The sequence below is a fragment of the Branchiostoma lanceolatum genome, chromosome 18 (genome assembly GCF_035083965.1).
Source record: "Branchiostoma lanceolatum isolate klBraLanc5 chromosome 18, klBraLanc5.hap2, whole genome shotgun sequence".
NCBI lineage: Eukaryota > Metazoa > Chordata > Leptocardii > Amphioxiformes > Branchiostomatidae > Branchiostoma > Branchiostoma lanceolatum.
The window spans coordinates 6,643,166-6,659,096 of NC_089739.1; the positions used below are offsets into that span (position 1 = coordinate 6,643,166).

At 38.7% G+C, this 15,931-nt stretch overlaps 2 protein-coding genes across 2 annotated transcripts; one reads left to right on the forward strand and one right to left on the reverse strand.

Annotated features, from left to right (window-relative positions):
• Positions 1-88: 88 nt before the first annotated feature.
• LOC136424203 (uncharacterized) lies at positions 89-3,670 on the forward strand. Its single transcript, XM_066412719.1, has 3 exons — positions 89-221; positions 2,555-2,660; positions 3,087-3,670. Exons 1-3 carry the CDS (start codon positions 124-126, stop codon positions 3,204-3,206), a joined length of 324 nt encoding a protein of 107 aa, XP_066268816.1. The 5' UTR covers positions 89-123; the 3' UTR covers positions 3,207-3,670.
• Positions 3,671-6,997: 3,327 nt separating this feature from the next.
• Positions 6,998-14,419, reverse strand: LOC136424179 (sperm microtubule associated protein 2-like). Its single transcript, XM_066412687.1, has 5 exons — positions 14,313-14,419; positions 13,994-14,060; positions 10,846-10,910; positions 8,459-8,525; positions 6,998-7,662 (listed from the first exon to the last, which is right to left on the reverse strand). Exons 1-5 carry the CDS (start codon positions 14,323-14,325, stop codon positions 7,107-7,109), a joined length of 768 nt encoding a protein of 255 aa, XP_066268784.1. The 5' UTR covers positions 14,326-14,419; the 3' UTR covers positions 6,998-7,106.
• Positions 14,420-15,931: the final 1,512 nt, after the last annotated feature.

Here is a 15,931-nt window from a genome sequence, read left to right on the forward strand (position 1 = left end):
TTCACATAATAAAATAAAGTAGATGAGTACAGTATTGATAGATGAATAAAGAATAATTGAAGTTATTTATTTTATATTTGTGGTCTGAACTCCCCTAGTAACGATGAACTCGTCCATTCCATCATGGCGGAGGACGAGAGAGAAAGCGATGTCTCGGAAGAGGAAGAAAACGAAGAAATACCTGAAGAAACACAAGAAAAACAAGAAGAAAAATTAGACGGGTGAGTCAGAAGAGTACACAGATAATCCCAGTAAACCTAGATAGTGTCAGTGTGCTTGTACTAGCCAATTCTCGAGGGGAAAATCTCTAAGTCTTCGGGCGAACTTGGCGTTGTTGAAGATTGTCGTGGAATGTTCTAGAAAGTTAGTCGACAATAGTTTACGATATGGACCATATAGACATGTTTGTGTCCCGTAGATCTCTTAACAAACGTTTGATGCAAATTTTACGTGGGCGTCATCGTACTGCGCAGCTTTTTTTCAGAAAGCTAACGTCCAAAGCTTGGAGATCAAATTATATTTCTGACAAACAAAGTAAGCGTTACAGGTGGAACGCCCTCCCCCCCATACCTACCAACATGCAACAGATGGGACTATAAAATAGATTAAACATAGTCTTTCCTTTACAATTGATTCCATATGTCGTGTGATGATATGTTTTGAGAATTCATCTTTGACATACTTGACGGAAATAGGTAGTATGGTTAGTTGGCTGGTCATCATAGAGAGGTTTGTTTGTTAGTATTTGTTGTCAAGTATGTGTTGACTGGGGTAATTATAGGTAATTTTAGGTATGGTGGGGTGTCATTCATCACATGATGGAACAGCACAGTTAATCTGGAGTTTTGGTTGCTAGGAAGTGGCAAAATACATGTAGGTGGTATACTTGGGGGGTTCATGGTTTGTAAGTCATCTACAGTCAGTTGCTAGGTACCTAAAACATCTCCCTAGACTCCGTACCAATGTGGCTTAATATATTACCAAGGACATTATAAAGGATATACAATGTCCTAGATATTACAAATTTATAGAGATAAGCCAATACTGGCCCAATAGGTTCCTTAATACTGCAAATGCATTTCAGTTCGCATGGTTTTAAGTTCGCAGTAGGAAGGAAATGGAGTGTTCGTGGTTGTCTTAAGTTCGCATTTCAGACAAATAGTAGCCAAGGCGGTTGGGGGGCAAACAATTTCGTGAGGAGCTTACCGCGAAAACAGCGAACATAAAACCACCGTGAACATTTCTGCATTTACAGTATACTGTTTTCAGAATGCATTCCCCCTCCCCCTGCTTCTTAAGGGGGGGGGGGTTGTTTGTTTGTTTTGTTTGAACCTTTATTCATGAGAAGCTTGAATCAGATTGCAGGCCACTTTTCATTGAGGTCATTTGGGAAGAAGTGAGGGTCAGATAAAGTATGACAGAGATACAAATAACGTACATATAGGTGCTGGAAATAGTAACACAAAATTGCAACTGTACTTTGTGAAGACTTGAAACGAATTCACGTCATTCAAAAACGTAAAACAGTATTGGAGAATTGCCAATCATGTTCAAACGTTCTATTAGCATTAGGACTGATAGTGATATGGAAATATGATTAGTGCATGTTTGTGTTACACAAACCATATTTATATGCCAAAAGAGTACATCAGGTGAATATCCTGACATGGAACCATGTCTACCTAGTGTCAAAGTTATTAACCAAAAAATCAAGGAGTTTACCATTTTTTTCTTTCTTGAAAGTATTACTGGCTGGAACCAGTATAAAATACAATCAGCTTTATTGAACGATTTTAAGTGAAGTTTGGACTTTGATATACAGGGTTTTGGTATGATGTAACTTGACATTTTATGTCACGACCTAGATGTAGACCACTCCCCACAACTGAAGGCCAAGTGTCACAAATTGTAAACACCATCAGAGTTTGTTTATCATTATTTTGCTTTTGTTTACACCACCACTGTATCGATGTAGATGTAATAGTACCAGCTGCAACAATGTGTCTTTGTAGCAAACTTGTGTACTAGTACATGTATTTCTGAAAAGGGCGTATGTCCTTGTTGGTAATAGTACAGATACTCCTAACCTTGCCCAAGGCTAGTGCATTGTTTCATACACACGTACTGCATTCAAAAATAGCCCTCTGTACTTGCAGTGATCGAGGGCATTCACCCCTGTTGCCGTTATATGGGGAGTCAGATTTCAGCAGTATTCACAGGAATGGGTCACAAAATAGCAAACTGGGACATGACCTACTTACAATTTTGTTGACATGTCAGAAAATGTAGTTCATATTTGTACTATAGTGTTCTCTGTAGATTAGTAGATGTGTCATTATGTGAGTGGCACCATGGCTCAAGCTTTAACTTTAGCATAGCAAGTAAATTCTATGGATGATATCCTCTGCAACTCTAATGTGAAAGAATGAACTGTTGTTTAAAGCTATCTAGTGAGGATGCTCCTACCTTACTTTGTGTCAACGAGTTCTGTATGTGCTTATGTAGAGGTGGTCATTAGTAGATGTTTGACCCTGTATGTCATATTTTGTTGCAGGCCTCCTGATAGAGCAGTACTACGCCATTTCTTTATCCGTTTCTGTGCCAGTTTCATCGCCGGCGTGCTCTTTCTTCATTGGAGCATCACATGGCTTAGATGGGAGGTAAGGACGCTCTTGTTGTGGCGTCGTGTTGTTATACTGGTTACCGTTTCTGGTCCAGAACCCAAAGGTACATGCCAGGTTCAAATCCCCTGACATGCTACCATTTTGTGACCTTGGAAAGGCACTTTACATGACTTTCCCCACACCACCCAGTTGTAAAAATGGGTACCCGACTTTGGTTGGGGAGGTGAAAGGTCGTGGAAGGAGAGGGATGGGCTCTGCCTTCCAATACCCTTTCTATAAAGATTTGCACGATTGTTTGTTTTATAAATATGGATTTTCCTTTCTGTCCACAGCATTCTTGTCCAAATTTCTTTTTACACAGCCACCTGAGTAGAATTGATCATAGCCCACCTACACACCCACATAGTTTGAGGTCTCAGACCTGCGTTTCTTGAAGGTCTCACACCTGCATTTGTTTCCCAGAGAGACGACCTACCACCGCAGACGGCGCCGGTGCATGAGTTCCTGTCGCTCCTTCTCAACCCGTACTCTATGACAGACAACACACTGGTGCCACCAAACACAACGCTAGTCTCCGTCTGACATCTAGAACCGCCGTTTTCTACCACGGCCTTCTTCAACAACAACAACAAAAACAACAACACAAGAAACAACCCGGGACTGAACACAAGATTTGATGGCTTTATTTTCTAATCTGTAGCTTTTAATGGTAAAATTCTGCATAGGAAAAAGTTTGAGAAGGACATTTTTGTTGTTTTGATGTCACAAAGTTGTATACCAGCAGTACAGGGGTTTTTGCCTTTTTCTTAACATCTTCAATATGAAATTGCAACACTGACAAAGTTTTAAGACCATGGCTTACATTAGATCTGTTAGAAAGTGATGATCATATCCTGCATGTCAGATACAGTATGTTGCATGTGACAGCATTTTATGGAGCTTGTCTATAATGATGATGTCATCACTATGAGAGGTGATGTCATCAGATTATGTCCATGACATCAGACCTTTCTTGATGATTTTCTGAGCATAATCATCAACGTCAAGATCTCATCCTTTGGCATACAATTTTGCTGACTCTAATAAGGCAGAGTTTGTTTTACCTCAGATAAACAGACCAATCAAAGGGTCAGAGCACTGTGACTGCTTCTTCTGATTGGCCTGTGAGTCAGCCAATCAGAGATCAGGTGTGACTGCTACTTCTGATTGGTTGATTCTGAATCAGCCAATCAGTAAACAAGGCTGCTTGGCACAGTCTTCTTCAGACTGTTGGCGAGCAAAACAGAGTTAATGAAATTAGTTACTGATTGATTTTCGATGTAACAATTTCAGGAGGAGGACAGATTATGGAAGTAGGTAGCTTTTGACAGAATCGATTTGGATTTGTCGATTTTGGTATTCAAGAGACATTGAGAATATTGGAGGGCTTTGAAGAAGGACCACAGAGTTTGAGGGTGAGAGGTGCCAAAGAAAAAAAAATTTTGGTCAGCCATGCACTTTGAAGTTGAATTATGTGCATGTCATGCTTGACTATGAACACCTTATTTCTGCACAGCCCAATGAGTTGAAAAAAAAAGGTTTCGGCTATTATGACTATCAGGGCACCCACTGTCACAGCCTGTAAATGATTTGTGAATTTGAACTATTCTTGACTTTCTTTCTACTGTTTTATAGCACATTGCAGTGATGGTTTTTCTGCGATGACTTGATCTTAGAAGTTACATTTTGTTACATTTCTTTAAGTTAAAGGCTAACCAGGAAAGGTTTTGTGGTTGTTTAAAAAAATTGAGGGGAACTTGGAGAAAAGTTGTTACAAAATTCAATTAACTCCCCTCTCAAAAAAAGTTTCTTAAAATCCATTACAATCCTTACTGGATAGCCCCATGTAAAAGTTGCTTGATGTACAATACTGTTGTAAAAGATCAAAATACATAAGAGTAAATATAGTTAAGATGTATAAAATGCCCTGTAAATTATCATATACTTTGGTTGGAATGACGGTTTAAATTTAAGAACGGGTGCTCTGATTATAACTTGCATATCACGTTTGATTGGAGGGAATGTTCGCTGTACAAGCCGTTTGCAAGGGGTTGTTGACCTTTCATGCTGTAAATTCTCCTGTGTTACAATTAAAGGAAATATTTCCCTTAAAGGGCACCGTCTTTCTTGTCAGTTTTTCACGTAATTAGTCACCAAATGTGTGTGTTCACTTTGTATAGTTTCCTTGCTGTTTCTAGATCTGTAGCAGGGTATATCTTACAGGAAGGCCTCGGGTTGCTAGCCCTAATCCCCTTTGACCTGCTTGAGACCCCCCCCCCCTCCTCGAACACGGGACCCCCATTTTACGGCCCTTCCGAAAGACGTGTGCAGCCCCAACCGAGATGCCCTTCCCAGGATTGAACCTGGGTCTCCTAGTTAGCAACTAATTGGAACCAGGAGCTCAACTGTGAGGCTGCTGCTAGCAGTTGCACTTCAGGACATCCCCTATCAATCAACACTAACATGTTTTTTCAATGTTTTATTAACACCATATTCTGTGCTTGCAAACTGCAACAAAAATGCTCAAAATACTGAGCTCTTACACATGCATATTGTGTTATGTGTATATATATATACAGATAATTGTATTACTATAGTCATCACAGAATAATCAACCAGTAAAGTTAATGTATGTTTAGTCTATTTCAAAGATTATTTTAAAATATCACACCAACATGTGCAATAAACTCATAAAACTGTCCACCGAAAATACCCAAATTCATCACCAAATCAAACTATAAATGCCAATCCTTTAAACATATTAATAGATTGATGCAAATACATTGATATAAGATATTATCATGTACATGTTATAATGTTAACAGTGTGTTGATACAATTCATTGAACATACTGTTTTATTAACATACCATGAAAAGAACTACTAATAACTACATTCTGTAAAAATTGTCATGAAACCTAGGAAAAAAATCTTATTTTGTACAAAGGCTCTCATAGCAGCAGCTTGAAACATACATGTAACAGTCATACCTTGCAGCTAGCATTTGCAGTTTACTTTAGAGCAGCTTAAAAACAACAAGACTCTTTGTTTCAAAATGTGTCCAAACAAAATGTAGTAATGCTGTATTGGTCAAGTTGCATAGACAAAATTTGATCAGTATGGCTTTTTGCTCAAAAACACAAAGCCAATTTACAATCCAATACTTCAAACACCAATACTTCAAGTTTTGGGTAATATTGATGCATCATTGAATAAAAATACTCTTTTTGATGCATCATTTGCAGTTGGGAAATGAATTGCTATGAAAATTTGGATTTTATTTACAACAATTTGATTACTAGTATCAAAGACATACACCTTGTATAAAGATTGCTTTACAACTAAAACAAATAATGACTAAAAGATTTCATCCCAACATTGAAAATAAATAGTATCCATCAAAAGGAGTCAACTGATGAGGAAAGAATGAAATGAGAGTAACGTTACATAGTGTTATTGCTTGATACCCAACTATATGCCCACAACTTTGAGGGACAGGAAAAATCTTATTTCAGAACAATTTTTTCTGGCCAATATTGGTGCCATATTAAAAATTCATATTCACCAATCATCCAAAAGGAAATTCACATGCACAAGTACATGTGGTCTGGGTTCATCCTGTAGTTTGCCCTTGCTTCCATTGACTTTTACCATGGAAGCAAGCATATTATATAACCTTCTCCCTGCTGCCTAACCCCATAACTATTAAGAATTTGGTGCCAAACGGCTACATTAGCAGGCGGAAGGTTAACTTGCAGGATGGTACCCTGACTAGTTTTCCCGTTCCTCTTCTTGCGAATCTCTCCCCCACTCTAACAGTTGTCATGGTTCAACCTCACATAACAAACAATTATGTTGTAAAATTACCAAGAAAACAGCTGACTGTAATTATTCATGTTTAGAATTCAGAATTTAAGACACATGATCAGTTAAAAGAAATGATTTTTCATATCTTCACAATTACAGAAAAAAATTGAAACTGACACACCAGATGTATGATGGAGAACGGTTCACTCAGAATTGATGTTAAAATTCAATTACGATAAGTAACTTCACCCCACCAGAAGAAATTGATACATTAATCACAGCTTCTTTTCGAACTTTAACTAAATAATTGTACGTAACCATTTAATCTCAAGTGGACACAAACTCCTGTGGCAACAAGTGACAAAGTTGTATTGAGAATGTTTCTGTCAAAGAAGAAGAACACCTTGCTAAAGATGACTGACAAAAATTGATGGACAGAAAAATCCCCTCGCAACCTCATAGCAGCAATGACACTGGAAAATACCACATTCAATCTGGGGGATGGGTGAAATTTGTTTGGATAAGTAGAGCACAATTCTTCCTTCAAAAAATTGGAGAAAAAAAAGCCATGAAAAAAATACTGTTGGTGTTGTACAGAATGCCCCACCCCCAGATAAAAGTGGTTTGTTCCTGATGTTTACACAATCTTCTTTTGGCGGACTTTTCTCGGGATTGGTGTGCAAAGCTCGCTGATTCGGGCAGAAGCTTGAGCAAGCAGCGCAGGCCTCGGAACCTTGTAGGGGTCATAATCGTCGTTCCCGCCGCGACTTTTGGGCCGTGAAAGCTGCTGCAACCGGATGGTCGCGATGGATGTTTTCGCGTTATCCGAGACGGCCCACTGTACGGTGCGGTTTGCTAGGAACTCCGGGTGCCATCGTTTCGCTTCTGCCAGTGTTTCCACGCGTGGCGTTGCTGTCGCTTTCATCGCGGCGGGCGGAATCTCGCTCCTCCACTCGCCCCAATCCCACTCCGTGTCGTTTTTGATCTTCAGCTCGCCGTACATTTTCGGGGCAGCGAGTTGCTCAAGTCGCCCGGTGGCCTCGAACCGCTTCGCGCTCTCCGGCACGGTGCTGTAGACGGATCTCTTGGGCTGGTAGTCTGCCGGGAGGGCCTTCGGTCGGCAGAGCACGTCAAGTCGAGGGCGAGGTTTGGCGCCGAGTGCTCCCAGACTCACTGCCCAAATAGGGGTTGGCCTGGAAGGAATAAAATAAATGAGCCTGTCACTATAAAAATCATATTATACTGTAGGATACCATAGTACATAGACGTTACATCGATTCCATAGTAGTAATAGTACGTAGACGTTATCTCGAAGGGGATTCCATAGTACGTAGACATTATTCCGAACGGGAGCGGCCATTGGAACATCGAACGGCCGATCCCGTTCTCTGGTTTGAATAAAGTCAGTTGCTTGATAGACTTAATCACGAGCCATCGCGTTTGTTGATTCTCCTACTTCTCATATTAATTTTATACCATCAATACACTGATCCTATAACCCTGTCTATCTTGGTCAAATGCAAAATGAAAACATAAAAAATGTGAATGTTTGACGGACATGAAGCCACTCTCTCATCGGTCCAACCGCTAATTGTGACGGACAGTCAGAATCGGTTTATATGGCAATTAGTCTTGCATTTGACTGTCCAGGGACATCTTTTCTGAAGTTCTTACTATGATCACTAGGGGAAGCCCATGTCAAGGTCCACTGTCCCTTATGGTGAAGTTAGTAAAATTGTAAACCATAACAGAGCAGTGTCAGGTATTGATTATGTTTCATATTTAAATTCAAGGTACTGAATGAATATCTACCTGCTTAGGGCATGGGGAAAGACTACTGTATTAAGTCCAAATTTCAACGATGTTCAAATGTTTCCTTCTTATCCAAATTTTTCTGGTCAGTTTTGTTGTGAAAATCATGTCTTTTTCTCTCTAACCCCCCAAACATATATTTCTTCCCCTCCTGATCACTACCGATATTCTCCTTACCTGTCTCCAAGATACTCAGGATGGAGATCCTTGACCTTGACCAGCGACAGTTGATGTTTGTTCATACCTGCAGATAAACAAAAACCAACAAACAACAGTCAACTTCAATATTCTGTCTGGTTGAATTTCGGCTCTGTAACTATGGATGACTTGGTGCATGCCAAACATTACTTTTTTATAGATAGTGAAAAATATGCAATTGTCCAAGAAGCTGATTAGGAAAGTGTTTTGAGTCCTTTTGGAATAATTCTGCCAGAATTAACGGACAGTAAAAATAAAGTTTAATCCCTTAAGTAATTTAAATACCGCCTGATTGGCAAAGAAAAAAAAGAAAAATGGTTTTATTTCCTCATCAAACTGGGGATGCTGTTGGTCAAGCTCGTGTGCCTTTTAGAGTTGAAAAATGTGTACAGTAGCACCATCTACTGGATTTTAAGAGTACTGCAGAACTTGTGAAAAGTTTGTATTACAAGGTTTGCAATCTCACTGCATGATGACAGGAACCTACAACAAGTTTTGAATCCCTTAATAAGAGGACAGAATTTTGAGTAAAAGTAAAGGAGACTGTAAAAGCCAAAAAGACATTGGAAATTTAAAGAACTACGTATCTTTCAACTTTTCAAAGGAAATATCTCATCTGTTGGTCCAAACAAATCCAAAATGTTTAAGTTGACATTCAAAATACTGAGTCACAGGAGGTGTCTACATTGTTCCGGAACTCTTTTGTTTTGGTGTTTCTTTTGTTTACATTCTTTAAAAACAGGTCACAGCTTTTCTGTTGAGCTGTAAACAAAATATTAGAATGTTCGCTTTTAACTTAAGTTGCAGAAAGTAATTTGGGTTGCATCACCTTGCAAGCTAGTGCTAATAATGAGAGAGAAAAATATTTTTGAAGAATTGTTTCAGAAGATGATAGATTCTTTGAAAGAACTTGGACAAACAGGGCCGATATGGGCCACCTGTTGACCAAGCCTAAACCGTGTTGCTATCTTAGATGCGTCCATAAACACCGCTTTACTGTATAAAACCGGCTTAGGTTACTGGCTATTAAATAGAGGCACCTTACAAATCAATTGTATATGCATCTCATTAAGAAATAGGATATCCGTTCACAATACCAACACCTTCAACTAATGAGTTTGAGTCAGTAGGATTCTATTTCTGCTGTGAGTTTCATATAGTTTTCAACCAATTGTTATTGACATCCGAGGTTCCAATTTTTGAGCTGTAAAGACTTAAACAAAAATCTTGTCATATTTCTGAGCCCCAAATTGTGTGGTTTAATTGTGTTTTTCTCTGATCTGAATACAAAATGATGTGCGAAGGCACTTATTTGATCGTTTGCCTAAAGAAGTTTTAAATACTGCTTTTAAGAAACAATTTTGGTCATGAAGTACCATACTTTAACAAAATTCCTTTTACTCTTTTTCAGCCAAAAATTCTGTCTTTCTCTGACTTTGAAATGATGTCAAAAGCACTGATAGTTTTGCGAAACACTGCTATTTCTAAAAAAGGACACAAATTTGTTCCAGTTCTAATGACATTTCGAGAAATTAGCAAACTGTTTCAGTGAAGCATTTCTGGCGGGCTGTTTTGGGTAGTGTGGTTGGCTGGACAAGCGTAAGTTGAGCTGTGAATGAAACAGCAAAACTGAGGACTGGGATGTTTCCAAAACAAGGTGCTTTTCATTCAACTGTGAACAGAACTCACACCTTTTGAGACTTAACTTTAACCTTCTCCCTGCTTGCTTGTTCTCATTGAAATGTACACATTTTGTAATCTCTGTTACCGTTAGAAGTAAGACATTCCTGACATTAAGATATGCCACATATAAGGTACCAAGCTGCCGTTTCTAAAAAGTAGAAAAGTTTTAGGTCGTCATAAAAACTACAGTTTGACATCTTATGTGTGACATATCCTAATGCCAGGAACGTCTTATTTCAATCGGTAACGGAGGTTACAAAATGTGTACATTAAAATGAGAACGAGCGTGCTGCCTTTAACCAATGCACAGAAAGGCTTATCGGGGAGAGAGTTGAATAAGTAAGGTTTGGAGGGGTCGTTCTTTAACTCTAACTACTAGAAATTCCATCACAAGTGTCTTTGTGGACTTGCAGACAGTGAAAATGATAGTAACAAAGGCTTTCCAATTTGAGAACTTGTTTTAAAGATTTTTTCAGATACAAAGTGGATGTGGGGAAAAATATGATTTTTTTTCAGTAATGTCAATGATTCCTCTATGAATTCACAACTAGCTTGTATTAAGTTAGAAGCTGTACAAACAAGGAAAAGTACATTTCCCCCCTTCCCCATACCATTTTCAAGTCAATTACATGTATTATACAATAGTCTATGATACTATTCATGTGATAGTCCATAATACTTACGACATTTGGTTGTTCCATCTGGCCCGACTGTGGGTGGGGCACGGTCGATCCAGTACACAGATCGCCTGTGGGATGGACAAAAGGAAAGAATGTAGTTATGAAAGAATTGACCTGAGACCTAAGTAAGGCTTGATAAAAAGTTTGGCATAAACACAGTCCTAAGAAGATTTGATGTTTATGAATGAAAAATACAAAGAATTCGGCACAGGCACAGAGGGGAGAAAGAAAAAAATTCTTTGCTTTATTTTCCTCATTCTATCTCTTAGGCTAGCTCTCTCTATTCAACAAGAGAGCATCTGCCCAAATTGAATGCAACCTAATAACATGCATGTAAAACTGATGTCATGATACACTACATGCACGTGTGTGTCTAACTTTGTTCCATGAAAAGTTGCAAGCTACATGTAAAGCCTCATATCAAGGTCTGAGCTATAATTGTTTACAAGCATCTCCATCACAACAGTGAAAAGCAAACATTCTAGAACAAACGCCATCAACACCTCCCTTCAGCAAGACTTTTTTCATAAAGCCAGCTGAAGCCTTACCTCTGACTAGCTGGCCTGTTTTGCCAAATACCACCTGGCAAATGAGACAAATATGGGCGTCATCCTATTCAATTCTCATTGATTGCATCCTCTAATCCCCTCCCTATTTAAACACGAAATCAAATTAACCACAGGTGTGGATAGATTGTGTTGAAATGACTTTTTATTAAAGGAGTTGATTGAAAACAGGGCGTGTATTGGTGCGACTACACAATACAGCCTTCCAACTTTGTCCTCAGAACGCATCAGAATCTGTTTCGCCAAATAACTGTCAGGCAAAAGCACATCGCCTCCGGCGTTTGCATTGTTCCGCATGTTTGTTCCCACGTCAGCTGTGTTTATCCGCCCTTTTTGCTTTCAACGCGACGTTTTTATGGTACATTTTGTACTTCCTTTGCGACAAATAGCGTAGGACAGCCGTGACAAGAATGTGGGAAGCTTTTTCTTTCAGCTAACTGTGCTACTTTGACCTGTATTTGGTAACTTGTAGATAATCCTTTAGACCATAGTGAAAAGTCATTGTGTTTTAAGGCTATATACACAGAGGTAGAATGAATAAATGAATGAATGAGACTTCAAAGTCGATGACTAAGAAAACATCTCAATAGACGCTTGGCAGTTAACGAAATAGCTTGAGAAGAAAAACTTCCAAAAGAATTGTTCAAACTCTTTCAAATTTCTTTGGCAATGTTCTACTTTTTTTCTGGATGTCAGAAAGTGAACAATTGGTTTAGAGAGAAAATACTATATGTGGGAAAAGAAATTATATCAGCAGTCCTGTTTCTAGAATGAAAATCTTGCTCTTGATTGGAGGAATATATGATTGAATCAAACGGGTGGTTGATTGACCATATTTGGTAGCAGAATGCTTCCAGACTGCAGAGTGATTGGTCATGTAACTGCAGCAATACCATCACCGTGGTGATCTAATCAACCAATCAAAAACAGATTGACAATGACATAGCCCCCATATGAATGCCATAAAATACTTCCGAGGTTGCTGCTATATCATGTGTTATTTTTCTATATAAATATGATAAGGTTGCAAATTGGACAAGTAAACATATACATTCCTTTATGTTATACTTTGTGGTAGGTCGGAAAAGGAGGCATTTGAGATGTTCAAAATCCGTGGTTGAAACAATTCCGTTGTACAGTAGTCATACAAGGGAGACATAGATAAAACCAGTTTCATCAAAAGTTTCAAGATTTTCAGTAACTAGAAAAAGTCCAACCGCATTCTCCTTGAAAAATTCTTATCACTTAATATCATTGACAGATGTAGACTCAAGTTTCATATAAATCATTTCTTGGCTTTCAAACACTCAAAGGGACATAGGTCACACTGACTAATGGTTTCAAAGTACTTGACCAGTTTTGGGGAATGTTTGACATAAAACTTATCTTTGCCTTTCAAACACTCCAGGCAACACTGTAAAATTTGAAATGTTTGTGGTGGTTCAATTTTTTGTGTTTTTTTCACTCCATATCTCAACCTCAAAATTTAACACCGTAAATATGCATTTCCATTGCATTACTGGCACACAACAGAATTGTTTCAACCTCAAACTCGGAAGAAAAGTGAAAATCTCCTTTTCCCCTCCTCCCCCAAAATAAAATGACTGCAAAAGTAAATGAATATACAGTACTTGATGAGTTAAGAAGAATGTTATGTGGCTTATGTCCCAGTGGGGGAGCAGACTTAGCAAACAGACTTTGGCCTCCTCGAAGAAGTTTAAAAAAAAAAAGACCTCCTTAGCTTCCTTAGTACTGCTTAAGGCATTAGTTCATAGTTCAACATGACTGTTTTTTCGACCAGACTTTTACGGAAGGGGCCAAACAGTGCCTATTGAACAAAGCTGTCCTATTTGGATCATGTTTTTATATCCCATGAAAAAACATTCCCCACAATTTTTGGGCACTATACAAACTCTCAAGGACCGCTAACGACGGGCTAGGGTCATTGGTTGCCTAGTGATTAGCTAGAACATTGATGGTACGCCGTCGTCTGAATTTTACGACAGCCCACTTCAAGAAGCAAAGGGAAAACACATCCAAATTCATCAAGTTGTTTTAAAATCTCAGTGCACAGCGAACTTCAAAGTGAGCAAAAATCTCATGGGACTTGAGCCCTAAACCCTTGATCTTTTACAACATAAGGAAGGTTTTAATGTTGATATTAATTTTTAATGCCTTTCCCGAGTTCAAAATGCCGCTGCCTTTATTACTAGAGATAAGACTGCTGTGCAATCGCGCTGTTTAAGCCAACAAGATCCTTAAACGCTATGAAAAGAAATCATAGTGACAGGTGATTTGAATGAATGAGAACTTAATGGTTGCATTGTATTGTTTCTTAGTAGTTAATGTAGGCAACAACAATGTAGGTGTTTGTCTTAAGCAAAAACTGGTACCATCCTTATCTTTTACTCAAACCATCTCAACTAGAATCTTTAACAACCATGCTTTTGAGAAGGAAAAGTTGATTTAGAGTCTACTGTTGTGGTAGGGTAATTTTTTACGCAACAATGGTCGCCTGGTGTTGTCATAATGTTACAAGTTGCTATTGTGTCAAAACACGAAAGTTGTTGCAAGGAAAACCTTACCTGTCCTCTATATGCCCGGGTGGGATCGGTTTAGGTCTGGACAGCACGTCTATCCGCGAAACTTGCACTGGAAAAAAATATTAAAAACGGTAAACAAATAAGACAAATCATGATTCTTCCGGTCAGTGCATTCCTATACACAGAACTAGACATTTGCGTCGAAATTTCTCTCATATTTTGTCAGATTTTGACCCAATTGCGACTTGAAATGCTCAACAGATTGCTTAATTCTAAGTTGCCTCTCTAACTACCCAACAAGCGATAATTATTTTGTAAAAGTCCTTGAAAAATCAGCTGTGTAATCGGTAAGGGTGCTCACCTTGTGTAGCCATGTTGCAATCTCAATCAATGAACACACGCCTTTTGTTACACCAACACGTTGCTAGGGCCGTTGCTAGGTACGCTCACCGCCGCCACACGCAACGCAACCAGGAGTAAAACAGAACGCGTATCGGATTTATCTCAACGAAACAACGAAATTAGCATCGATTTCATTGTTGAAAGACATGTAAAGAAATCCATTCGTATGGCTAGTTTTATAATCGAGTCATTGCGAACTTGTGGAGAAATTACTTTTTCCGGGGTGGCCCAAATTTTGGATGAGAACGAAAATTCGTCACAAAAGTCATTCTCTAAAACGGAGAAAAGCACAAACAAATGTCATTTTTCTGTGTTTAAAAGGTATCCTGTATTGAAGTTTGTATATTGCATATATTGAATATATTGGAAGATGTGTACGTCTTTCTTTATGGGACCTATATAATGTCCTTGATGGGACTGAACCCAACACAGCAAATGGTTGCCAGGCACGCCCCGATATGCAAATTAGGGTCAAAGTTGAAAAATTGGCGCGAACGTGAAGATACTTCCTTTGGCAAACTTTTCAAGTTTGTTCATCGCAATTGCCTGCGTAAACCAATCAAGTCTGTCGTTACATCGTCGTGAGAAAGGTAGCTTGGTTCAGAAGACAAGGAAGTCAGCAATGAATAGAGTCAAGTCAAGTCAAGTTTATTGCACAACAATTGCATCAGGTACAATGTACGGCAAATAACATGGAATATCAACAACTACGGACTAACAAATGAATTTCTAATTGCAAACAAAATTCTATTACCCAAGGATGTTAATTCTAACCTCATTGTAGTACATATACATATACCTGATTATTTTAGAGCTGAGTGGTAAGTTCTCACATGTGCTGCAATGTGGCCTTTCGTATTAGCTATCGCTTCATTTCAGCCATTAAGCTATTTTCTTATATATTCTTCTTGGGAAAAACTCAAATGTACCGCAATTGAATATTGATATGAAAAAATTGAAATGCTAAGAGACAAACCTTTCAAATTGAAGCGTTTGAAAAAGTGTTGATGTTTTATTTTCACTAGGGGTTTGTGCAGTTATCGTGGGAACGAAGCGTGTCACGAGTTGGCACTAATGAATTGGAACTTCGGTTACAAGTCAACAGAAAACAAAGGGCGCCGTTTTGACGGCGTGTGGTTTTCAACGCCGGCCGTACAAATAGATGGATTTGATTGTCATCATATACGATATCAGACTGATTTTCGATTTTAACCAAGCAACATCGAGCTAGTTTCTCAGTTTTTCTTAGTTAAAAAGGACAAAACTTTTGATTTTCTTTCAGGATTGGATGATGTGAATCATAAGATAAGTTTATTATGGTCGCAAATTATGTGCAATGAGCCGTGTAACGAGCGTGACGTCATCGAAGGTACCGCCGCTGACGATTGCGTTTGGGGTATCTGGTACGGGATTGTCCATTTCTCTTTTCCCTCTGATGGAAAATATGGGGATAGCATCAATGGAACCTGCGCTGTATATTCTATTATTAATATTCACCTTGAATATTCACCTTGAAGTTCAGCCAGTAGGTACCCTTTCGAGTAATGAGGCTGTGCCTAGTTTGGTGCTAGTAATCAA

Coding starts and splice junctions, on each gene's coding strand:
- LOC136424179 (XM_066412687.1), bottom strand. Junction 10,911..13,993: donor CCCGGGCATATAGAGGACAG/GTAAGGTTTTCC, acceptor TCCATCCCACAG/GCGATCTGTGTACTGGATCG. Junction 7,663..8,458: donor CCTGAGTATCTTGGAGACAG/GTAAGGAGAATA, acceptor TATTCCTTCCAG/GCCAACCCCTATTTGGGCAG.
- LOC136424203 (XM_066412719.1), top strand. CDS start 124: ATGGCGGAGGACGAGAGAGAAAGCGATGTCTCGGAAGAGGAAGAAAAC. Junction 222..2,554: donor CAAGAAGAAAAATTAGACGG/GTGAGTCAGAAG, acceptor ATTTTGTTGCAG/GCCTCCTGATAGAGCAGTAC. Junction 2,661..3,086: donor TCACATGGCTTAGATGGGAG/GTAAGGACGCTC, acceptor TTTGTTTCCCAG/AGAGACGACCTACCACCGCA.